This window comes from Electrophorus electricus, chromosome 5 (assembly GCF_013358815.1).
Source record: "Electrophorus electricus isolate fEleEle1 chromosome 5, fEleEle1.pri, whole genome shotgun sequence".
In the NCBI taxonomy this organism is placed as follows: Eukaryota; Metazoa; Chordata; class Actinopteri; order Gymnotiformes; family Gymnotidae; genus Electrophorus; species Electrophorus electricus.
This window is the reverse complement of record NC_049539.1, coordinates 4,867,486-4,886,463: the sequence shown is the minus strand read 5'-3', so window position 1 is coordinate 4,886,463 and position 18,978 is coordinate 4,867,486. Positions and strand designations below refer to the sequence as shown.

At 40.8% G+C, this 18,978-nt stretch overlaps 1 protein-coding gene and 1 long non-coding RNA gene across 15 annotated transcripts; both read right to left on the bottom strand.

Moving 5' to 3' along the window:
• Positions 1-5,812: 5,812 nt before the first annotated feature.
• si:dkeyp-97a10.2 lies at positions 5,813-14,212 on the bottom strand. Of its 11 annotated transcripts, none has more exons than XR_004776106.1 (11): positions 13,759-14,212; positions 13,084-13,202; positions 11,590-11,652; positions 11,144-11,473; positions 10,530-10,757; positions 9,895-9,976; positions 8,910-9,060; positions 8,721-8,784; positions 7,449-8,164; positions 6,891-6,982; positions 5,813-6,532 (listed from the first exon to the last, which is right to left on the bottom strand). XR_004776106.1 is itself a non-coding variant. In XM_035526603.1 (6 exons), the coding sequence occupies exons 1-6, from the start codon at positions 12,904-12,906 to the stop codon at positions 8,997-8,999; spliced, it is 798 nt and encodes a 265-aa protein (XP_035382496.1). In that variant the 5' UTR covers positions 12,907-12,971; the 3' UTR covers positions 8,794-8,996. The 11 variants fall into 11 exon arrangements, 2 of the variants coding, with proteins under 2 accessions (XP_035382496.1, XP_035382497.1); XR_004776108.1 differs by lacking the exons at positions 13,084-13,202; positions 13,759-14,212 and adding an exon at positions 12,991-13,075 and having other exon boundaries at positions 7,449-7,959; positions 8,080-8,164; XR_004776110.1 differs by lacking the exons at positions 13,084-13,202; positions 13,759-14,212 and adding an exon at positions 12,991-13,075 and having other exon boundaries at positions 7,449-7,696; positions 8,080-8,164.
• Positions 14,213-15,657: 1,445 nt separating this feature from the next.
• On the bottom strand, positions 15,658-18,272 carry LOC118241358. Of its 4 annotated transcripts, none has more exons than XR_004776012.1 (3): positions 18,079-18,272; positions 17,664-17,812; positions 15,658-17,384 (listed from the first exon to the last, which is right to left on the bottom strand). It is a non-coding gene; the product is annotated as an uncharacterized LOC118241358 (long non-coding RNA). The 4 variants fall into 4 exon arrangements; XR_004776014.1 differs by having other exon boundaries at positions 15,658-17,353; XR_004776013.1 differs by having other exon boundaries at positions 17,695-17,812.
• Between the last annotated feature and the right edge of the window lie 706 nt (positions 18,273-18,978).

Below are 18,978 nucleotides of genomic sequence, written 5' to 3'. Positions count from 1 at the left end.
GTGCTGTGTCAGGCCTGAGTTTGGGGCATCCCCAGTTCCCACCTGACTACATCAGCATAAGGGGGAGAGGGGGGGGGGAAGGGGAGAGAGAGAGAGAGCGAGAGAGCTAGCTGATGGCAGTTGGGGGTGAAGACACCTTGTCTGTGTGCGCCTGCAAATTCCAAAATTGCAAAGCATTTTTTTTCTTTTTCTGATCCTTATTGAGCCCTTCTGGATCAGAAACAGTGTTCTCCCTATAGATGCCTGGCCTCTTTTGGCAGTAATCGCATTCTTCCCGCCCGAGCTCCTCGGCAGACCACAAAAAAAGCTCCTGTTGCCCCTCCCCCGCACTGCACCTCTTTTATTTAGGGGACAGAGAACCACACTGACACCACTTTCATTTCCAGTAAGCTGATGTGATTCACACCCAGAGCTGCTAAACTCACAGCCATACATGCTGCAGGGGCTCAGACGGGTGTCTAGTCTTGCGCTCGATTTCTATTGTTTTTATTTCGTGCCAGGGCCATTTAAAGAGTCCGATTGGGGGGGGAGAAACGATACCCTTAACAGTCCCATTCCACTCTGATTACATGAGCCTCAGCCTTAATGGTATTCTTGTTGTTGAATTTTCGTTTTCGTGTCAATTCAATGCCTTAGTTGTACAGAGAAGTATACTGACTCTGGTCCCCACAGCCCTTGTGTCTTCTTTCTTTGGTAAACCACTAATTGCTACAAGAGCAAGTCTAGATGAATGTCTCATGTTTGTTGAGAACGTGGCTCTACCTGTCCAGCATGATTAAAACCGTGACAGATCTGACATCCGTTTAAGAGAGCCCCGTGTCTGTATTACAGAAGCTATCGTCTGGTCATTAATCACAGGTCAATCTGTCAGTCATTTGTTCATTGTTGGGGGACGGAGGCATGCAGCTCCCTCAGAAATCAAGTGAAAAAGGACCTGCTGAGTAACAAATGCACAGCTGGTCCTTAATTTGTGGATTGTTTACAACACAAGTTTACTGAAAATGCCAAGCTCCATCATTCCAAGCGAGGACTGGGAACGCTGTTGGGACGTGTAGTATGCCTTCAGGAGAGTGGCGGTTAGCAGTACCCAACAGCACAACATGAGCGATCCAAACAATCGGTTCCGTTGTTTCCCCTAAATAGAACGCCTTTCGCGTCCACCCACGCTTCAGGACACCAAACGTCATGGTAGTGTTATTCGTTCTGTCCTTTCAAAAGAAGCCAGTTTATTCCTAAAGGAACCAAAGTACATTCACGAGAGCCCTCTTTCAACATGGTGGCCTTCAAGACTGCTGGACTGCGCTGAGCCTGTCTGAGGGCCAGGAGGCTCTTGAGAGTGTGCGTCCTGAATGTTTAGTATCTGGGATACTTCCAAAGGAGCTTCATGACTGCGCGTCCCTCTCTCTTCCCCTCTCTGTGTGTTGCAAAGGTTCTCTGATATATTAAGGGGTCTTTTTATTTTACCATTAAATGTATTTATGTATGTTTTGTAATTCTCTCTCTCTCTCTCTCTCTCTCTCTCTCTCTCTCTGTAGACTTAATGGCCTTTTAGTGTTGCTTTGCCTCAGTTTGAAGTGTATCTTTCACTAATACTTGCAATAAAAAAGCTTTGCTTTTGAAATGTTTACAGGATGGTACTTTTTTGTAACATTTTTAGAGTGAAATGTAAGTTGTAAAGGAGTGTCTGTGCTTGTAACATGCCACTTCCCTTTAACAACATGCATAAGTCTGAGTCTACAAGATTGGAGAATTGCTGGCTCCCTCTGGTGGTTCTGTGGTGAAGTTGCAGTGTTATTGGAAAACATGCTACATACCCACCTTTAAGTCCAAACTTACGTGTTTACCCACACTAATCTTGGTAAGAGATTGATTGAAGACTTCTGTACCTGCTGTAGTTAGCATAACAAATGTATTTCTAGACTACACATGCATTCATGTGAATATTAAGATTAAGGCAGTTAATCCATTACATTATAATGAAAAGGAATTCTCATATATACAAGTCCTTGGCTTGTTTTGTAGTGGGTGTCCTGTTTCCGTTCGTAGAGATTGGTTTCAGGGTTGGCTCCGCTTTTGGACCATTGTTTCCCACCATGAATAGAAGCAGCGGAAAAAAAAACCAAAAAACCAAAACCCCCAGGTCCCTGTGCACGTGACAGGAACTCGCTAGGGCGTGGCCTGTTAAAGCATTCTATCTTGCCATTTGTCCCTTGCTGTTCCTGTTTTTCCCTCTCGGACAATTTGTAAGCAGTCTGAAGCTCTGTTTGGCCAGTGGTGAGTGCTGGGTCCTTCTCTCTCTTTATCAGCGTAGCCGCAGGTGGAGGCCTGCACGTGTGAGTGGGTTGTGCGGCTCCTGCCAGCGTGGCACAGGTTGTTGTGGCACAGCTGCTCTTGTTCCACAGAGCACCACGGCCATGGGGATTCTGTACCCAGAAGGGTCCTCTGCCTTCAGAAGCACCCTGGGGACTTTATGGTCTCTTAGTAACATTCGATTGCTCAACAGTGTTTTCAGTATGAACTATGACACTTCAGATTGTGAACTATGACACTTTTATACAGTTGTGTTGAAAATACTAGCAGTCCAACATGACTAACCAGATCAATCACTGTTTTTGGTAGAAATTATATTACTACATGGCAAATAACTTACCGATAGGTGTAGTGGAGTCATAGAAAACCATCAGACCCAGCATTCATGATATGCATACTCCTGAGTTTGTGTAATTAACTACCATTGGAATGGATCAAAGAATAGCCAGAATGGCAAAGACAGGCAATGATCAGCTCCAGGCTGATCAAAGACAGTTTGAAGTTACCTGTGAGTACCGTGACAATTAGAAGACACCTGTGTGAAGCTAATCTATCGGCAAGAAGCCCCCGCAAAGTCCCATTGTTTAAAAAAAAAAAAAAAAAAGACGTTCTGAAGCGGTTACAGTTTGCCAAAGGACACATGGACTAGCCTAAAGAGAAATGGGGAAACATTTTGTGGAATGATGGAAGTAAGATTGTCTTTTTGGATCCAAGGGCCACAGACAGTTTGTCAGATGACCCCCAAACACTGAATTCAAGCCACAGTACACAGTACACCACAGCATGGTGGTGCAGGCATCATGATATGGGAATGTTTCTCTTACTATGATGTGGGGCCTATTTATTGCATAACAGGGATCATGGATCAGTTTGCATATACCAAAATACTTGAAGCAGTCATGTTGCCTTATACTGAAGAGGAAATGCCCTTGAAATGAATGTTTCAACAAGATAACGAGCCCAAACGCACCAGTAAGAGAGCAGCATCTTGGTTCCAGACCAACAAAATTAAAGTTATGGAGTGGCGAGCCCAGTCCCCGGACCTTAATCCGATAGAAAGCTTGGTGGGGGGACATCATAAATGCTGTTTCTGAGGCAAAACCAAGAAATGCAGAGGAATTGTGGAAAGTTGTCAAATCATCCTGGGCTGGAATACCTGTTCACAGCTGCCAGAAGTTGGTCGACTCCATGCAACACAGATGTGAAGCAGTTCTAAGAAACAGTGGTTATACAACTAAATATTAGTTTAGTGATTCACAGCAATGCTAAATCCTAAAGATTTTTCAGTTTATACAGTAAATATTTGAGTTTGTGAAGAAAAATGCAGACACTGCTATTTTTTTTTAACAGCCCAATATCCATTTTTCATCATTTTCTGTAAAGTAATTAAAAATGTATACATTTTTCTTCATTTTTTTATTTAGAATATAATGTGCAGTGTTCTCAATGCATGGAAATAAAAACTATTTTAAGGATTCTGAGCTTTACTCATGTTTTTAAACACACTGCTATTATTTTGAACACAACTGTACATAAATAGTGACAGGGTGTTACAGGCCACCCAACCCTCAATGGAGAGAAGGTTCAGTGTGATACTTATTTATATTTGCTTATTTCAGTGTGATGTGGAGCTCCACCCCATTTCTGATTCTTGAATTTACAGCTGAACTGTATAGCCAGGTTTTTAGTTTACCTAGCTGGCTCATGTGTAAATCTTTTGGCTGAAGGCTGGGATTCATAGATCTATAGCAACATTCCAGTGGTTATGAGCAGTAGAGTAAAAACAAGTTCACTGACCAATCAGCTCACATGTAGAATATGAGCCTCCACTGAGATCACACTCCCGTCTGCCCGTCGCCCTTGATTTCTAGGCTTCGCGCTGACCCGATTGTAAATGAACAACCATGTTGTAGCATGTGTGGCATAAAATGTTTCATATTTTATGGTTCATCGAGGTTTTGTGGCTTAAACTGCCATGCTGCATAGGCAGCATGGGGGCTTGGGGGGGGGTTGGCATTGCCTCTCAGCGATAAGGGTTCTGCTCCAAGTCCTTATCTGTGGAGTTTCCATGCTGTACCTGTCTGCAAGACTTACACTCAGGGTCTCTGGTTTCCTCCCACAGCACAGTCCATAAACATTGAGGCCGTCCTAATGAGGCTTTGTGTGTGTGTGTGTGTGTGTGTGTGTGTGTGTGTGTGTGTGTGTGTGTGTGTGTGTGTTTGTGTTTGTTTGCCCAGTGGTGGTTGATGTTTGTTTGCCCAGTGGTGGTTGGTGTTCTCCAGGGCACTTATGTTTCCTGTGCACAATTTACTGATGCTCCTCAGTGGTGCGTGACTGGATGTAAAAGTTGGCTGTGTTAATTGTAAAGTGACCTTGACTTCTCTGAAGGGTGCTATGTAAATATAACTCCTCCTAACATGCTTATGACACAGCCTCCTGCATACTAGTTCGCTAAGAAGCGGTGTATTTTTGTAAGCCATGTGCAATGGTGTCACTTTAGCAGTTTAGTCAACCACTTGTTTTTGTTGCCTACATTACCAGTAAACCTGCCTGGGAAGCACATCATTTAAGTCGCTCAATTCTACATGCAGTGTTATAAAACATTTAATGATGATTAATAATAAAAAGACAGATAGCTCAAATGTCAGTGACAACCTTCACCTGTTTGCTAGCACTGGTCTTCAGCTATCTGCACACTGCTTAAATACAGTAAAATCTAGTTTTGTGTATAAAATACTCTCTACAGCACTGGAAAATGTCTCAGGTGTTTAAAGATCGCAGTCCATTTGGGATCATTTTCACATCGACCATTTTGCAGGGGATAAAATTTCCACTGAAAATTAATCATAAACCTTTATTGATAGATTAGGTTATTGCTACATTAGCTTATTAGCTTATTTGTACCAGAATGTCTGTCCATGGTTACACATTAAGGCTCCATTCGGTGATCAGATGTCTTTTTTTAAAGAGAGCAAACATTTTATTTTATCTCACCTTCATGTTACTTAGCAAAAGTGTGTCATTCTCTTATTCGTCTTCTAAATTTTCTAGTGCAAGAAAGTCCAAAGTCTAGTCTAAAAACTGGTAAAATCGCCTTCCAACACTTTTTAAGACACCTCTCTTTCCATGCCACCATGTCTGCTATAAGTCTGTGGTATGCTATCGACATGGTAACCGTCTCTTAGTGGCCAAGGTGGACTTTGTAATGTGAGTTTATCTGCATGATTGATTTAGCAGTTGTGTGTCATGTAGGCACGCCTTTTTTTCAAGAGCTTTGTCCTCTGTGGCTAAATATGCAGCTCATCTGCTGTAGTGTGAGTAAGTGGGTATAAGGCCATGTCTGTTTTTTGTTGGCCAACTAAGTCCAACCCCCACGCTGTGAATTTCATGAAGTTTGATTTTTGTTCTTCAGTGCATGCAGGTAGCCAAACCCTGCTAGTGCAGGTATTCTGAAAGACAACCTGTATCAGTTTTTGGAAATAAAGCCATTGTTTCCCTCAAATTTTATAGAATAGATTTAATTGTTGAAATGGATGCAGTCACAGTTTTGTTGTTTTAGATCCATTTAAAACAAAAGTATTTCACTTTCCTTCTGTTTTATTGTAATAATAGCAAGTCATTATCAGGAATTATGATATTTCGTGACTTTTTTTTAAACCACTTTTTTAAAGCTTTCGTTGCCTCTGCCCTAGTGCTGTACTGAAGTGAAGCCGATAGTTCTTGACTAGACACTGGGCCTTTCATGCAACAACAATACCAGCCCACAATGACTACATAAAAAGTGACTTCAGACACGTGTGCATTATCTTCATGTTCATGTTCATGTTCTTGGATGAACCTGTCCTCCAAAGGCTCTGCTAGCCTGCTTCTGAGTTCAAAGCTTTAAAAAACATTATTCTTTAATAACTTCCAGCTAAAACCGTGTATGTGGTAGTGCTTAAAAACATATATAAATACAGAGAGTACAGAAATGCACCAGCTTTGGCTGGTGACTCATCAGCTTCCTTCCCTTCTTCAAACCATTTTGAAAGAGTCAACCAAATGAACTAATATGAACTAATGTGCACACCGAGGGACATTAGATAACACTTTTCATTCACATATCGTCAGGGGAGAGGGCGCTACTTCTTGTTTGGTTATGTGGGTCACACCCATATGCACTGGGCCTTCTGAGTTTCATTCCACTAGCCTCTCCCTTCTGCTGTTGTACTGCTCGTGTTTCCTGGAACAGAAATAAGCAAGGGCTCAGCGCTCAAATAAGCAGGGGCTCAGCACTCAAATAAGGAAGAAAATATAAAGTTATGAACTTGGCCTTTGCTGTTGAAAGTGTGTAACCTTCTTGAATGCACTGATGCTGTCAGCACTGAGGAATAGGAGAGTAGGGGCTGGTCACACTCTATCTCTGTGTATACGGAGGAAGGTGTAATGTGTACTGAATTGACCTGTCTGGTGAACATGGGCTTTGAGATTTCTGTGTCCATTTAGTGGCCATTGCTCACTGCACACATGTCTGGTGAATTGAACTGGCAGTGAATGTGTGTTAATGTGGAGGTTGTCTTGTGAAGTGTGTGTTCCTGTACCTCCAGAGCAGGAAGGCCATACCTCCAGCCACAAATAGCAGGAGCGTGAGGCACAGCTACAGTAGTGCCTCCGCTCTCTCGTTCACAGGGCTCTGAAAGGTACAGCACAGAGCTCAAACATACACCACTTATATATACACACACACCAGCTAAGTTCTGGCCAGAGAATTTACCATATCTTGTACAGTTTTGAAGCAAGCTGATTGAGCTATACCTGAGCATTAGCTTAGCTGCTAAAATATAAAACCTTCCGGTTAAAACCTCACAGATCGCACTTGACTTTTGAGAGCAGAACTTATAACAGACTATATTCAAACAATTCTTTCTCTTTTGTAAGAAACCCTGAAAATTCAGAGAAACACCCATAGAATTTCTCTTCTAGAATGCAAAAACACCATTTAAACATTTGATCATTAGATTTCGGTACTGCCAGATGGCATGGCGCAAATATAACAAATCTTTTGCTTTTGAAAACAAATAGACAATTTAAAATTTTTACTCCAAAATTGACATGTGCTGGTATTAAAAGGAGGAGAGGAGATGCTCTGGGTGTTGTACCTGCTGTGTAGGTGGCAGAGCTGTGCCCCAGTTTGTTGCTCACCACGCAGGTGAAGTGTCCACAGAGCGGTCCGGCCAGGTAGAGGGAGCTGCCGTCAGGTGACATGTGCCCCAACGCTTCTGTAACGGACACCTTCTCATGCAGCCAGGTGAAAGTGGGATCTGTGCCCCACGCCTCCTGACTCGAGTGCGACACGTTCACCATCACGGATACGTGACGCCCGGCCTCTGGAGTGGGGCAAACATCACTCACACACATACAGAGTCACATGGAATGTACAGGATAGAGCAGTTGTCAACATGTGAAAGTCAGTAAGAAGGAACAGTCAAACAATATGTGGATACCAGAGATTTTCCACACTTCTCGATTGAGGAATGTTTTTTTTTCCTCATCTTCAAACACACTGCGGTCAATGAAACCAAAGGAACTTCAGCAGTGTGCTGAAGTTTGGCCTCCCCTCTGATCTGTGACCGTGATTGTGTACACACCGCTGTCCTCCATCTGGAATTTCTGTAAAATCAAAGCTCCATTGTGGTTCACGCCCACCCTGCCACCGGAGCCTTGGCTGGGATATTCGCCCACTTTCATTCTCCGAGAAGCCCTCTTCCCTGCTTCGTGCTCCCAAGTCACCTTGGTAATGTGGTCTCCTGCTGGGAGGTCTAGCTGAGCCCGCAGGATCAGGTCCTGTCCAATCAGCACGTGGATGGGCTGCTGGCTGAGGAAACACACGATAACACAGTGGTACTCTACACAGAGCAGTGGCGGAGAGTTTACATTATGGCTGTTCACGCACAGAGTACACCACGTAGGACAGTGGGGAGCGCCCAGACACACGATTAATACTTTCTCAGGAAGCTGTTCCCGGAACTGGATACTGGGGACCTCTCGTTTTTAAGCGGCCTATGAGCAACTGCCACGTGTGAATGATTGAAAAAGTAATAATTCCAGTTGCACTGGGACTTGTGAATGTCCAGGGTAGAGACAACTCCTAATTTTTCAAAACCACCTTACATGATTTAGTGGACTAAGCTGCTCATATTACAATTCCATTTGTAGTCTAAAGTTGGAGCACTGACATTGAGACTTTGTCGAGTGGAAACCAGTAGGCTATGCTAACACAAAACACCCATTCCCCTATCTCACAACAGAAAAATACATGGATCACATTTGACATATCAGCACACAAGCTCACAGGCCACATGCAAAACATTCTGAGTTTTTATGCTTAGTCTATAGATTTTAGTCACAAGTCAGTAGAGAAAAGGTCTCACCTAAAACTTGCATAAGGATGACAGTCCAAAACAACTGCGATCTGAGTTCCATGGCACTTGGCTACTGGAGAGACCAAAATCACGACTATTATTTGCACTGTGTAACGGTACGTCACGTTTTCATGAAGTTAAGTGAGAATTTAAAGCAATTTGTCCAAACTGCACTGTCAAATGGAAAAGAAGTCATACCTATTTATCGTAGCATATATCAAATCATCTTTGCACAAAGCAATATGCAGAAGAGGGGTTCACAGCCAAGTTCGCATGGTCACATGGTCATGAAGTTCTAGTTCCTCCCATGTTCTGCTGAGTGTACTTGAGCATGGAGCACCATTTGGGGCTGAATGAAATATGAGCATGTTCAGCCCAGAAGGAAGCGCTTAGGAAGGACGTGCAGGATCTGTCCACAGCCCTAGAAGTGTGACCATTTTCTCTTCATATGTCCTCTTTCCATGTCCTGTGCAGTGCACATTTTTCCTCAACACTTCTCTGCTGTACTCACGTCTTTGGAAAGTAAAATACTTGGCACTGAATAGCCTCCTGCTTCATTTGGAAAGGTTGTAAAGAACTAAATTCATGGTTGGATTGAATACAAAATGGAATACTTCAAAATAAGGAGTGGACAAGAATATTCATTCTATTTTAATTAAATATATATTAACATTCAGTGCTTGAGACATTATGTAGGTGTGAATACACGTGTGTGTGTATGTGTGTGTGTGGTGTGATTCTATACATATAAATAAATAAATCTATATATATTTATAGTGAAGTAATCTAAATTAAATAAAACAGTGTAGATAAGTAATTAAATATTTTTTCAATAATCATAGAATTAATTATTGTACTTTTATGAGTGTATAAGCAGTTATATATGATAAATGCAATATAATTAATTTTATTCAGTACTTAATATCATTATTTTTAAAATATATTTTAATATAATATTTACATATTATATTCTAATAATATTATATTCTAATATATTATTTACATTTAAAAAAATTAAAAAGACTGTTGGTGGTAGTGAAGAGATGTTCTATCACTTCTTTCTCCTTCGTAAGTACTCCATGCAGTGATACCTACAAATACATATTCTTGAGGAATAAGCTTAAAAAATAATGGATGATAAAATGAGTTGATAAAACATATATATATTTTTAAAAAATCTTACCCAATGAAACAAACAATGACCACTGTCTCAATGATCACAGCTGCAATCAGACCCCAGTTCTTGTGATCTGGATCAGGAGCTACTGAAAGAAACAAACAGTGATGGAGCTGTCACATCATCCAGCAAGCTAATTATTCTTTATGTCCTCTAAAGTGGAGGTTCCTTGTCCTAATCTTGGGAATTTACTGCACGTTCACAATGCAATTTTCCTGAATTAACACATGAAAAACTAGACATAGACTAGCGGATGAACTGTTCCAGGTCTTCCCAGCTCCTTGCAGAACTGTTGGTTGTTACAAACTGCAGGAACCACACTCATCCCTGCACTGCCACGCCTACCTCTTCCCATGTAGCATACTGAGCATTCCAGATACAGGTTTGTCTTTCTGGTTTCTAAGCACCTGCCTGACTCCTCTAACATGCCCCATTTCTGTGATAAAACCTCTAGCATTTGGAACCTCTTCCTCGTGTGTGTGTGTGTGTGTGTGTGTGTGTGTGTGTGTGTGTGTGTGTGTGTGTGTGTGTGTGTGTGTGTGTGTGTGTGTGTGTGTGTGTGCGCGTGTTTATACCATTGGTCTCTAGGATTATGGGACATTCCACTAATGCCCTGCTTGGCTGTGTGAACAGGACACTACCTTTCAGACATTCCACCCTGCTGGTCCCTTGGTTGCTGTTGACAATGCACGTGTAGTTCTGGGCCAGACTCTCCTGGAGGTAGAATGTGCTGTGATCTGCTGACAGGTTAGCAGTTAAATTGGTAACCTCCACGCCATCCATCCACCATGTATATGATGGGACGTCCCACTGAGCCCCCTTGGTTTGCAGAGTACACTGCAGGGAAAGTGATGCCACAGGAGGACTATCTGTGTGTGTGTGTGTGTGTGTGTGTGAGTGTGTGTGTGTGTGTGTGTGTGTGTGTGTGTGTGTGTGTGTGTGTGTGTGTGTGTGTGTGTGTGTGTGTGAGAGAGAGAGAGAGAGAGAGAGAGAGAGAGAGAGAGAGAGAGAGAGAGAGAGAGAGAGAGAGGGCTCTGAAAGTACTGCGGGAGTTGATTCATGATTTATGATTCATGGTTTCTGATCCCTGATACTGTTCTGCAAAGTGCTGACTGAGTGCTATAGGCAGGTTAACATTTAAAAGTGGTGCAGTCTTTGGCTAGGTTTAGGTATCCAAAGTTATTTGAATAAAGCTAATATGGTACTACAGATAAAATAAAATGAGTAGGGCCAAAATATAACCGGAGGCACTTACGAACATTTAGCACCTCGACAGAAGCAGATATCTGGTTCCCCTTGTCATCTGTGACCATAACAGTATAGTGTCCATAATCACTGTTCTGCACTCCAGTGAGTCGCAGCTGCTGACGGTCCATCTCCACAGTCACCCTGTTATTGTGCGGGGAGTTGTTTGTGACGAGCCGGACCTCCTGGGAGCCGCGTTTATGGTCCCACGTCACCAGGCGAATCTTTTCTGCAGGCTGTACTTCAAACTGAGCTTTCAGAACTAGCGTTCTGCCAAGAGCAACATAGACAGGCTCCCTGCTTGGGAACCTCACTGACACACAAGAAAGAATCAGCGGCCCTAGGGAGGAAGCACACACAGGACACACCGCACTCCACTGGTACAGTTTCTATTTTTAAGTCATGACTTATGGCAAAAAAATATAGATTTGTCAACGATGTGGCAGTGTGACTCACTCTCAGCTATGATCCATACAATAACCAAGTAGTGCTGCCACAAAAACTTCATTGTCTGGTTGACTGGAAAAAACAACACAAACACAAAAGAAACATAAAAACATGACAAAGAAGTGGAATGACAGGTAATCTGCTATGGGGAAAAAAGCTTTATACAAGTAGAAATGCTGTTATTTCTCGTTTGCCTGGTTTGTAGCTGTGCTTGGTATTTTTATTCCACTGATGGTGAATAACAAACTAGTACTTCTCGTTGTGTGAGAGCTTATGTATTTTTGCACTTCTAGGCATCAGCATTGATCCCGGTATTTCTACAATATTCTAGTTCATTGGTATGTTGGACTCTAACCTGCTGTACTGGCTAGGATGTATCCTATGAGTAAATGACAAAGCACTTTTGTAAGTCGCTCTGAATAAGAGCTCTGTGTACAGTCGCCAACAGTCACCAACCACTTAATTACAAACCACCCAATACATTTCTTAATTTAACACGTGGTGTCAGTATATTCACGAATGTGCTACATAAAACATACTGCCAGCTTTAATGTGACGTTAAACTCAAATAGTGAGCACTTTCCTCACTTAGAAATGTGGATTACCGTCGTATTTTTTTTTACAGTTTTCGTGATATATGTTGATATCGCAATTTGTTCTTCATTATATCTGTTGTCCTATGGTCAAAAAACAACTACTGATAAAAATCGGAAAACGTAATACACATGGTGTATTGCATAATTGTATAATACGTAATTATATAATACATTTACAATAATATATTATACATTTAAATTTACATTTAGGGCATATAGCAGACGCTCTTATTCAGAGCGACTTACAAAAGTGCTTTGTCATTTACTCATAGGATACATCCTAGCCAGTACAGCAGGTTAGAGTCCAACATACCAATGAACTAGAATACTGTAGAAATACCGGGATCAATGCTGATGCCTAGAAGTGCAAAAATACATAAGCTCTCACACAACGAGAAGTACTAGAGTTTGTTATTCACCATCAATGGAATAGAAATACCTTACTATAAGCACTAGTTTCAGTTCAAGATAGGAGCAGGGTCAGTGGTCAATTAAATATTCCACAGACAGATGAGTCTTCAGGCTGCGTTTGAACATGATATAATACATATGGTATATTATGTATTACAAATGTGTATCTGTACCAAGTAACCCAGATCAAGGTACGGATCTACGGCTTTAGCTTTAACTCTAACCTACTGTACTGGCTAGACTGTATTCTGTGAGCGACTACTAAAATGTAAATGTAAGTAAACATACCGATTTCAAAAACTGTAAGAAGGAAAAACATAAATGAACGATTTTAGCTTTTAGTTAAGAGAACGTGTCAATAAGGAGAATAAAAGAAACATTCAAATCAGCTAGTTTCACGCACCTTGACGTTTTATTTCAAAAGGTATTCCTTCGGTGATGTAATAGCATTTAATACGTTTATTGTAATGGCGGAGTGTTAATACATGTCACTTACCGAAAAATGGCGTCCCGCCTTATGCGTGCGAACGACGCGTTCGCACTCTCCGTGCTTTGGTGAATCACGGTCAATTCAAACCTCTCTTTAAATTCTAATCCAACTACATGCGCATTTTACTGTATTTCATTGCCCACCACAATATAAGCAAAGAAAGACGCGTATTTTTAGATCTTGGATGAAGAGCACGCACTTTTACTTTTAAATGTTCAAAATACAGTTTACTTAGTTTAACTAATTTCTTTGCATAATTAGATTAAGCACAATTGGTAATATATTTAAACATCTTAATATGTATTGTGCAAAAATGCTTTTTCTATATAATGTTTCTCAGAAGTTTATTTTATAGCTTGACTCCCACTTAAAACAGGTTATTATTAGTGGAATGTTGCAGGGCAGGGCAGGGGACTCCAGGGTTTAAAAACCCTTCGCTATTACCAGATCAAATTTGAAAAGACCAGTTTTTAATTAATCTATATTGAAGTTATTGTATTTGTAATGATAAGCATTTAATTCTGACAAAGTATGGTTACATATTTTTTTCTGAATTTTAACATAATGAAAAAAAACCCAGATCTACTACCACATGAGTACGAGCTCTTGTCTGGCATCAGAGTAGTCTGGATAGATTTCACTGTACAATTTTTGCATAAAGTCATATTAAAGTCGTGATACCTTTAGGCGAATATGTATTCATTTCGTATAGGCTGAATTTGGATCTACGTCTTTCAGATATTTCTCATAATGCCAAAGCGCTTCCCACTGATCACGTGGTATGTTTCGTGGTCACGCAACTAAATGTTAATGTCTATTTCTATTTCATAATTTTGGAAAGAAATTCAATCTTTGAAAGTCCAAAATGAATAATGTGAATAAAGTATGAAGTAGGCTACTGTTGTGGAGACTGTGCATAAAGCAACAAACTATTTAACGTTCGCTAGCAGGGTCAGGTGAACCTCGAACCGAAGCGTCCACTTCACCAGAACTTCATAACCAAGCCGTTTCTTTGGGTAAGGATCTTCTGATGCTGGTTTCTCCTTCAAAGATTGATAAGGGCAGATGCATGTGATGACAATGCATGTGTATTCTTTTCGTATAGGCGGAATTTGGATCTTTGTCTCTCAGATATTTCTCATAATGCCAACGCACTTCCCACTGATCAGGTGGTATGGCTCGCCACTTGCAGTGGGAGCTCACGAAATACCGTAAAAATGCGCGTATAGTCGCATTTAATTTAAAGCAAGGATTTACTAGACCGTGAATCGCTAAAGCGCGGATTGCTTGACCGCGGTTGCGATAGTAGGCTAAAATACATATTCAGGGCCCTGGAGAGGTAAAAGAATACACATGTATTCATCTAAATAATTCAATGATGTATTCGATTTATGTTGCGCTTTTTTAAAATAAAGTGCTACAAAAGAAATGATAGATTACAGCCTTGTTTAATTTGCTGGGAAAAGCATTTTAATAATCGCAAGATTACGTTACTGTGTTTCGCTTTACGGGCTAACTTCTTCAGAGGCCACTGCTGTCAATCTAAAAAATATTTTTAGTTACCTTATTTTAATGAAACATGTAAAAACTTAAATTAATTTCAAATTTTCTTCATTTTGGTGCTGACACTGTGAAAGATGTGCTGTACCCCTGTAATAGTGTTGAGGAATCTCGGATGGGTAGTGTGCCCCGCCAGTCAATAAACACAAGGAGTGCTTTGTTAGCATCTGTTATTGGTTCTGAAGGCAACCTTTACAGCATCTGGATGTTTGTTCAATTCCTTTTGGCCTATTTTTAAGCAGTTCTCAAAGGGTTGAAATAAGAACCTTTTGTTCAACAGGAAAAAAAAATGACCATAAATATGTTTTTTTTTTAGGTTTTGTTCATATTCCATATCATTTTTGTACATTATGTAAACATTGTACAGTGGGTGCATCCCGGATGTGTTGCTAGGCTATTTTACTCTGACAGCAGGAGAAAGCTCCACCTCAGGATCCACCGCCCCCACTGGCCACCGCTTCCCAGTGCACACGGTCCATGTATCTTATCTGATAGAGCTTATGCGTAGTTTGCAGTTCTTCTAGGTATCGGCACTGAATGCTGTTTCAGCAGTACACTTGGTCAACGGTATTTTGAACTCTAACCTACTGTACTGGCTAGGATACATTCTCAGAGTGTGTGTGTGTGTGTGTGTGTGTGTGTGTATATATATATATATATATATATATATATATTCAGTGTGTATATAACAATTACTGTATGATATAAAAATGAGCATATTATGAACGTTTATAGCACCTATCATAGGCTGTAATGTATAGACTAGTAGAAATAAAACGTGTTTTTAGTTTGTTGATGCACAATATTTTTAAAGGTTTGTGAATATCAGCTCATCCAGTGTTTCTTCTCAAATCAAGGGTCTTAATAGAGGGTCTCCCTTTTGCTGCAACAGTCTTTATATAGCTAGCCATTAGAGCATGACTAAGGTAAGGCACTAGTGCTGGAGTGGATAAGCTCCAGTTCATCCCAAAGGTATGAGATCTCTTAACTTCGGCCATCACCTTGGTGCTAGAGTCAGCGGAGGCTATAGGATTATCTGCAGGCCACTCGGCATGTTCCCCTCCCCGGCTTTGGCCAGGTCCTTTTATCCCACATCCCCCAGCGTTTAAGTATCCTGAAAACCCTGAGCTCATCCTGCTAATGTCACTACCCACCCGCCTCTGATCCCCAGAGGGAGTTCAAGTCAGCTGCTACAAGGGAGCTACAATCCGTCTCCCAACAACAGACTCTTTTGATGTTATAAGAAACCTGCATGTCTGGTTAGTAATCAAATTCTGCAGGCTTTCCACCAGCTGTATTCATATTTGATTTACAGATTGGTTAACAGGTATGAATTCTATTACATAATTGAGAAATTGAACCTATACTAAATTCAATAAACTCCTCCTTGAACCTTTGTACGTAACCAGTGTGATAGTGAATACCACTGTGTCTTTATAAGTTTGTAATTAATATAACTAGACATAAAATATCTGATATGTATTTTGGTTTAAGTTTCATTACTGTTGTTTTTACAAGTATGTTATTAAAAACACTATTGCATGCCAAGTAAAATACAAATATACTGTTTACAGTAGCAAACATCCTGAAAATAAAGATGAATTTTGAATGTATGTATTTTGCAGCCATCTACCTGAAACCACATAAAAGGATAGACTAGAACCCTAACATGTAGTGTAAAATAACCCAAGTCTGTACATGGACTTATACTTTTTAGACTAACCATGAGTCGATCTATAAATTAACTTGTCAACGTGTGTTTCCATTTACGTGATGATTGATGACAGAAGCCTGTACACCTGGCTAAAGTACTGTAGAATGTCAAAGTCCCAAGGTCCCTTTTCTCATTCAGCAGTGATGCTTTTCATAATGGTAAGTGGAGTTAGCACAACTGAGGCCCACCCTCAGTGGGCACCTCGTTAGGACTCTCAGCTGCCGAGTTTCAAGCACACTCATCACCGCATCAACAGGATTGGGGCAATTCAGTTCTCTGACATAGGAGTCTGGTGGAAGCTCACGCTGATGCTGAAATGCCATTTTATCTTTCTTTTCTTGAGGTGAGGCCATCGAGGAGCTGGCAGTCAGACGCTTCCAGCAGTGTCACAGAGGAGAAGTGAGCAGATCATATACTCCTCTATTCAGGATTGTCCTCACTAGCAAGACCCACCTTTACACCTTTAAACACACACATACATACTCACTCACACACACACACACACACACACACTCACTCCCCCCCCCCCCAAGGGCATGAAACAGATTCCATGGACCAGTGTGATAATATAGCGCATGATAAAAAATATAATACTGTAGTTTTCTTTCAGAAACTACTCAAATTAGTCATCACTGCATTTCAAGGCTGTTGCTTCAGTTGTCTGTTCGTGATGGGGAAGGCCATGTCCAAATAGCTCTCAACACTTATGTGTCTTAAGTGAAAGGGTGTTGTAGATGGTGGGGAAGATAAAATGCTAAAGTTGACAATTACTTACACACACACACACACACCTATAAGGGGTGATCCAAGTCCTGAGGAGCTAGCTGAATGGGAAGAACAAGACCCAGCCTATCAACACCTAGGCTCTACCAGTCATCAGACACTCACCTAGCATTATCAGCTGGCCAAAGGACGAGACAGAACCCACTGACATCAAGACCAGGGAACTCCTCACAATGCAGGAAGGGTTTCATCCAAATTCCCGCACTCTGAGATGGTACGCTAAGCGGCAGTTTGGAATATACACAAGTGACTGCACACATAAAGGCAATAGTTGTACACAAGACAATTAAATATACAAATTTATGACTATGTACAAGATATATATACAGTGGCAGATGTATCCAAGAAAAGGGCAAACAACAAATCAAGAGTGGTCTGATGAAATAAAGGTCAAAATACATGAATAAACAGCAAACGACCACAATAAACAAATCCACTCTAAACCCTCGTGTACTTCAAGGTGTCTGAGTGGGCTTCTTCTGTCACCCATTAATATATTTTGGATTAGTATACTGTTTTGCCTGATTACACAGAAGGGGCAGGTCAAATGGTGCACTGACAGCACAGCTGTGATCTGATATAGTGGGATCTTCTGTATGTGTTGCCGCGTCACAGTGTCACGCATATCGGGATTGGCAGTGTGTCATTAGTCTCCTCCACTACATTGCTGGTTGATGCCTGTGAAAATAATACACACAAGAAAATGTTAAAATGCATTAAGGCATGTTTAAAAAAAAAAAAAAAAAAAAAAAAAAAAAAAAAAGGTTTCACGCAACTAAATGTTAATGTCTATTTCTATTTCATAATTTTGGAAAGAAATTCAATCTTTGAAAGTCCAAAATGAATAATGTGAATAAAGTATGAAGTAGGCTACTGTTGTGGAGACTGTGCATAAAGCAACAAACTATTTAACGTTTGCTAGCAGGCTCAGGTGAACCTCGAACCTGACAACCGAAGTGTCCACTTCACTAGAACTTCATAACCAAGCCGTTTCTTTGGGTAAGGATCTTCCGATGCTGGTTTCTCCTTCAAAGATTGATAAGGGCAGATGCATGTGATGACAATGCATGTGTATTCTTTTCGTATAGGCTGAATTTGGATCTTTGTCTCTCAGATATTTCTCATAATGCCAACGCGCTTCCCACTGATCACGTGGTATGGCTCGCCACTTGCAGTGGGAGCTCACGAAATACCGTAAAAATGCGCGTATAGTCGCATTTAATTTAAAGCAAGGATTTACTAGACCGTGAATCGCTAAAGCGCGGATTGCTTGACCGCGGTTGCGATAGTAGGCTAAAATAGATATTCAGGGCCCTGGAGAGGTAAAAGAATACACATGTATTCATCTAAATAATTCAATGATGTATTCATGTTGCGCTTTTTTAAAATAAAGTGCTACAAAAGAAATGATAGATTACAGCCTTGTTTAATTTGCTGGGAAAAGCATTTTAATAATCGCAAGATTACATTACTGTGTTTCGCTTTACGGGCTAACTTCTTCAGAGGCCACTGCTGTCAATCTAAAAAATATTTTTAGTTACCTTATTTTAATGAAACATGTAAAACTTAAATTAATTTCAAATTTTCTTCATTTTGGTGCTGACACTGTGAAAGATGTGCTGTACCCCTGTAATAGTGTTGAGGAATCTCGGATGGGTAGTGTGCCCCGCCAGTCAATAAACACAAGGAGTGCTTTGTTAGCATCTGTTATTGGTTCTGAAGGCAACCTTTACAGCATCTGGATGTTTGTTCAATTCCTTTTGGCCTATTTTTAAGCAGTTCTCAAAGGGTTGAAATAAGAACCTTTTGTTCAACAGGAAAATAAATGACCATAAATATGGGTT

What these genes read in the sequence shown, in the direction of transcription:
- si:dkeyp-97a10.2 (XM_035526603.1), bottom strand. Translation starts at nt 12,906, where the DNA reads ATGTTTTTCCTTCTTACAGTTTTTGAAATCG. An exon ending in TCTTACAGTTTTTGAAATCG is followed by an intron (nt 11,653 to 12,875) that starts GTATGTTTACTT and finishes TGTTTTTTCCAG; the next exon opens with TCAACCAGACAATGAAGTTT. An exon ending in TGTATGGATCATAGCTGAGA is followed by an intron (nt 11,474 to 11,589) that starts GTGAGTCACACT and finishes CTTCCTCCCTAG; the next exon opens with GGCCGCTGATTCTTTCTTGT.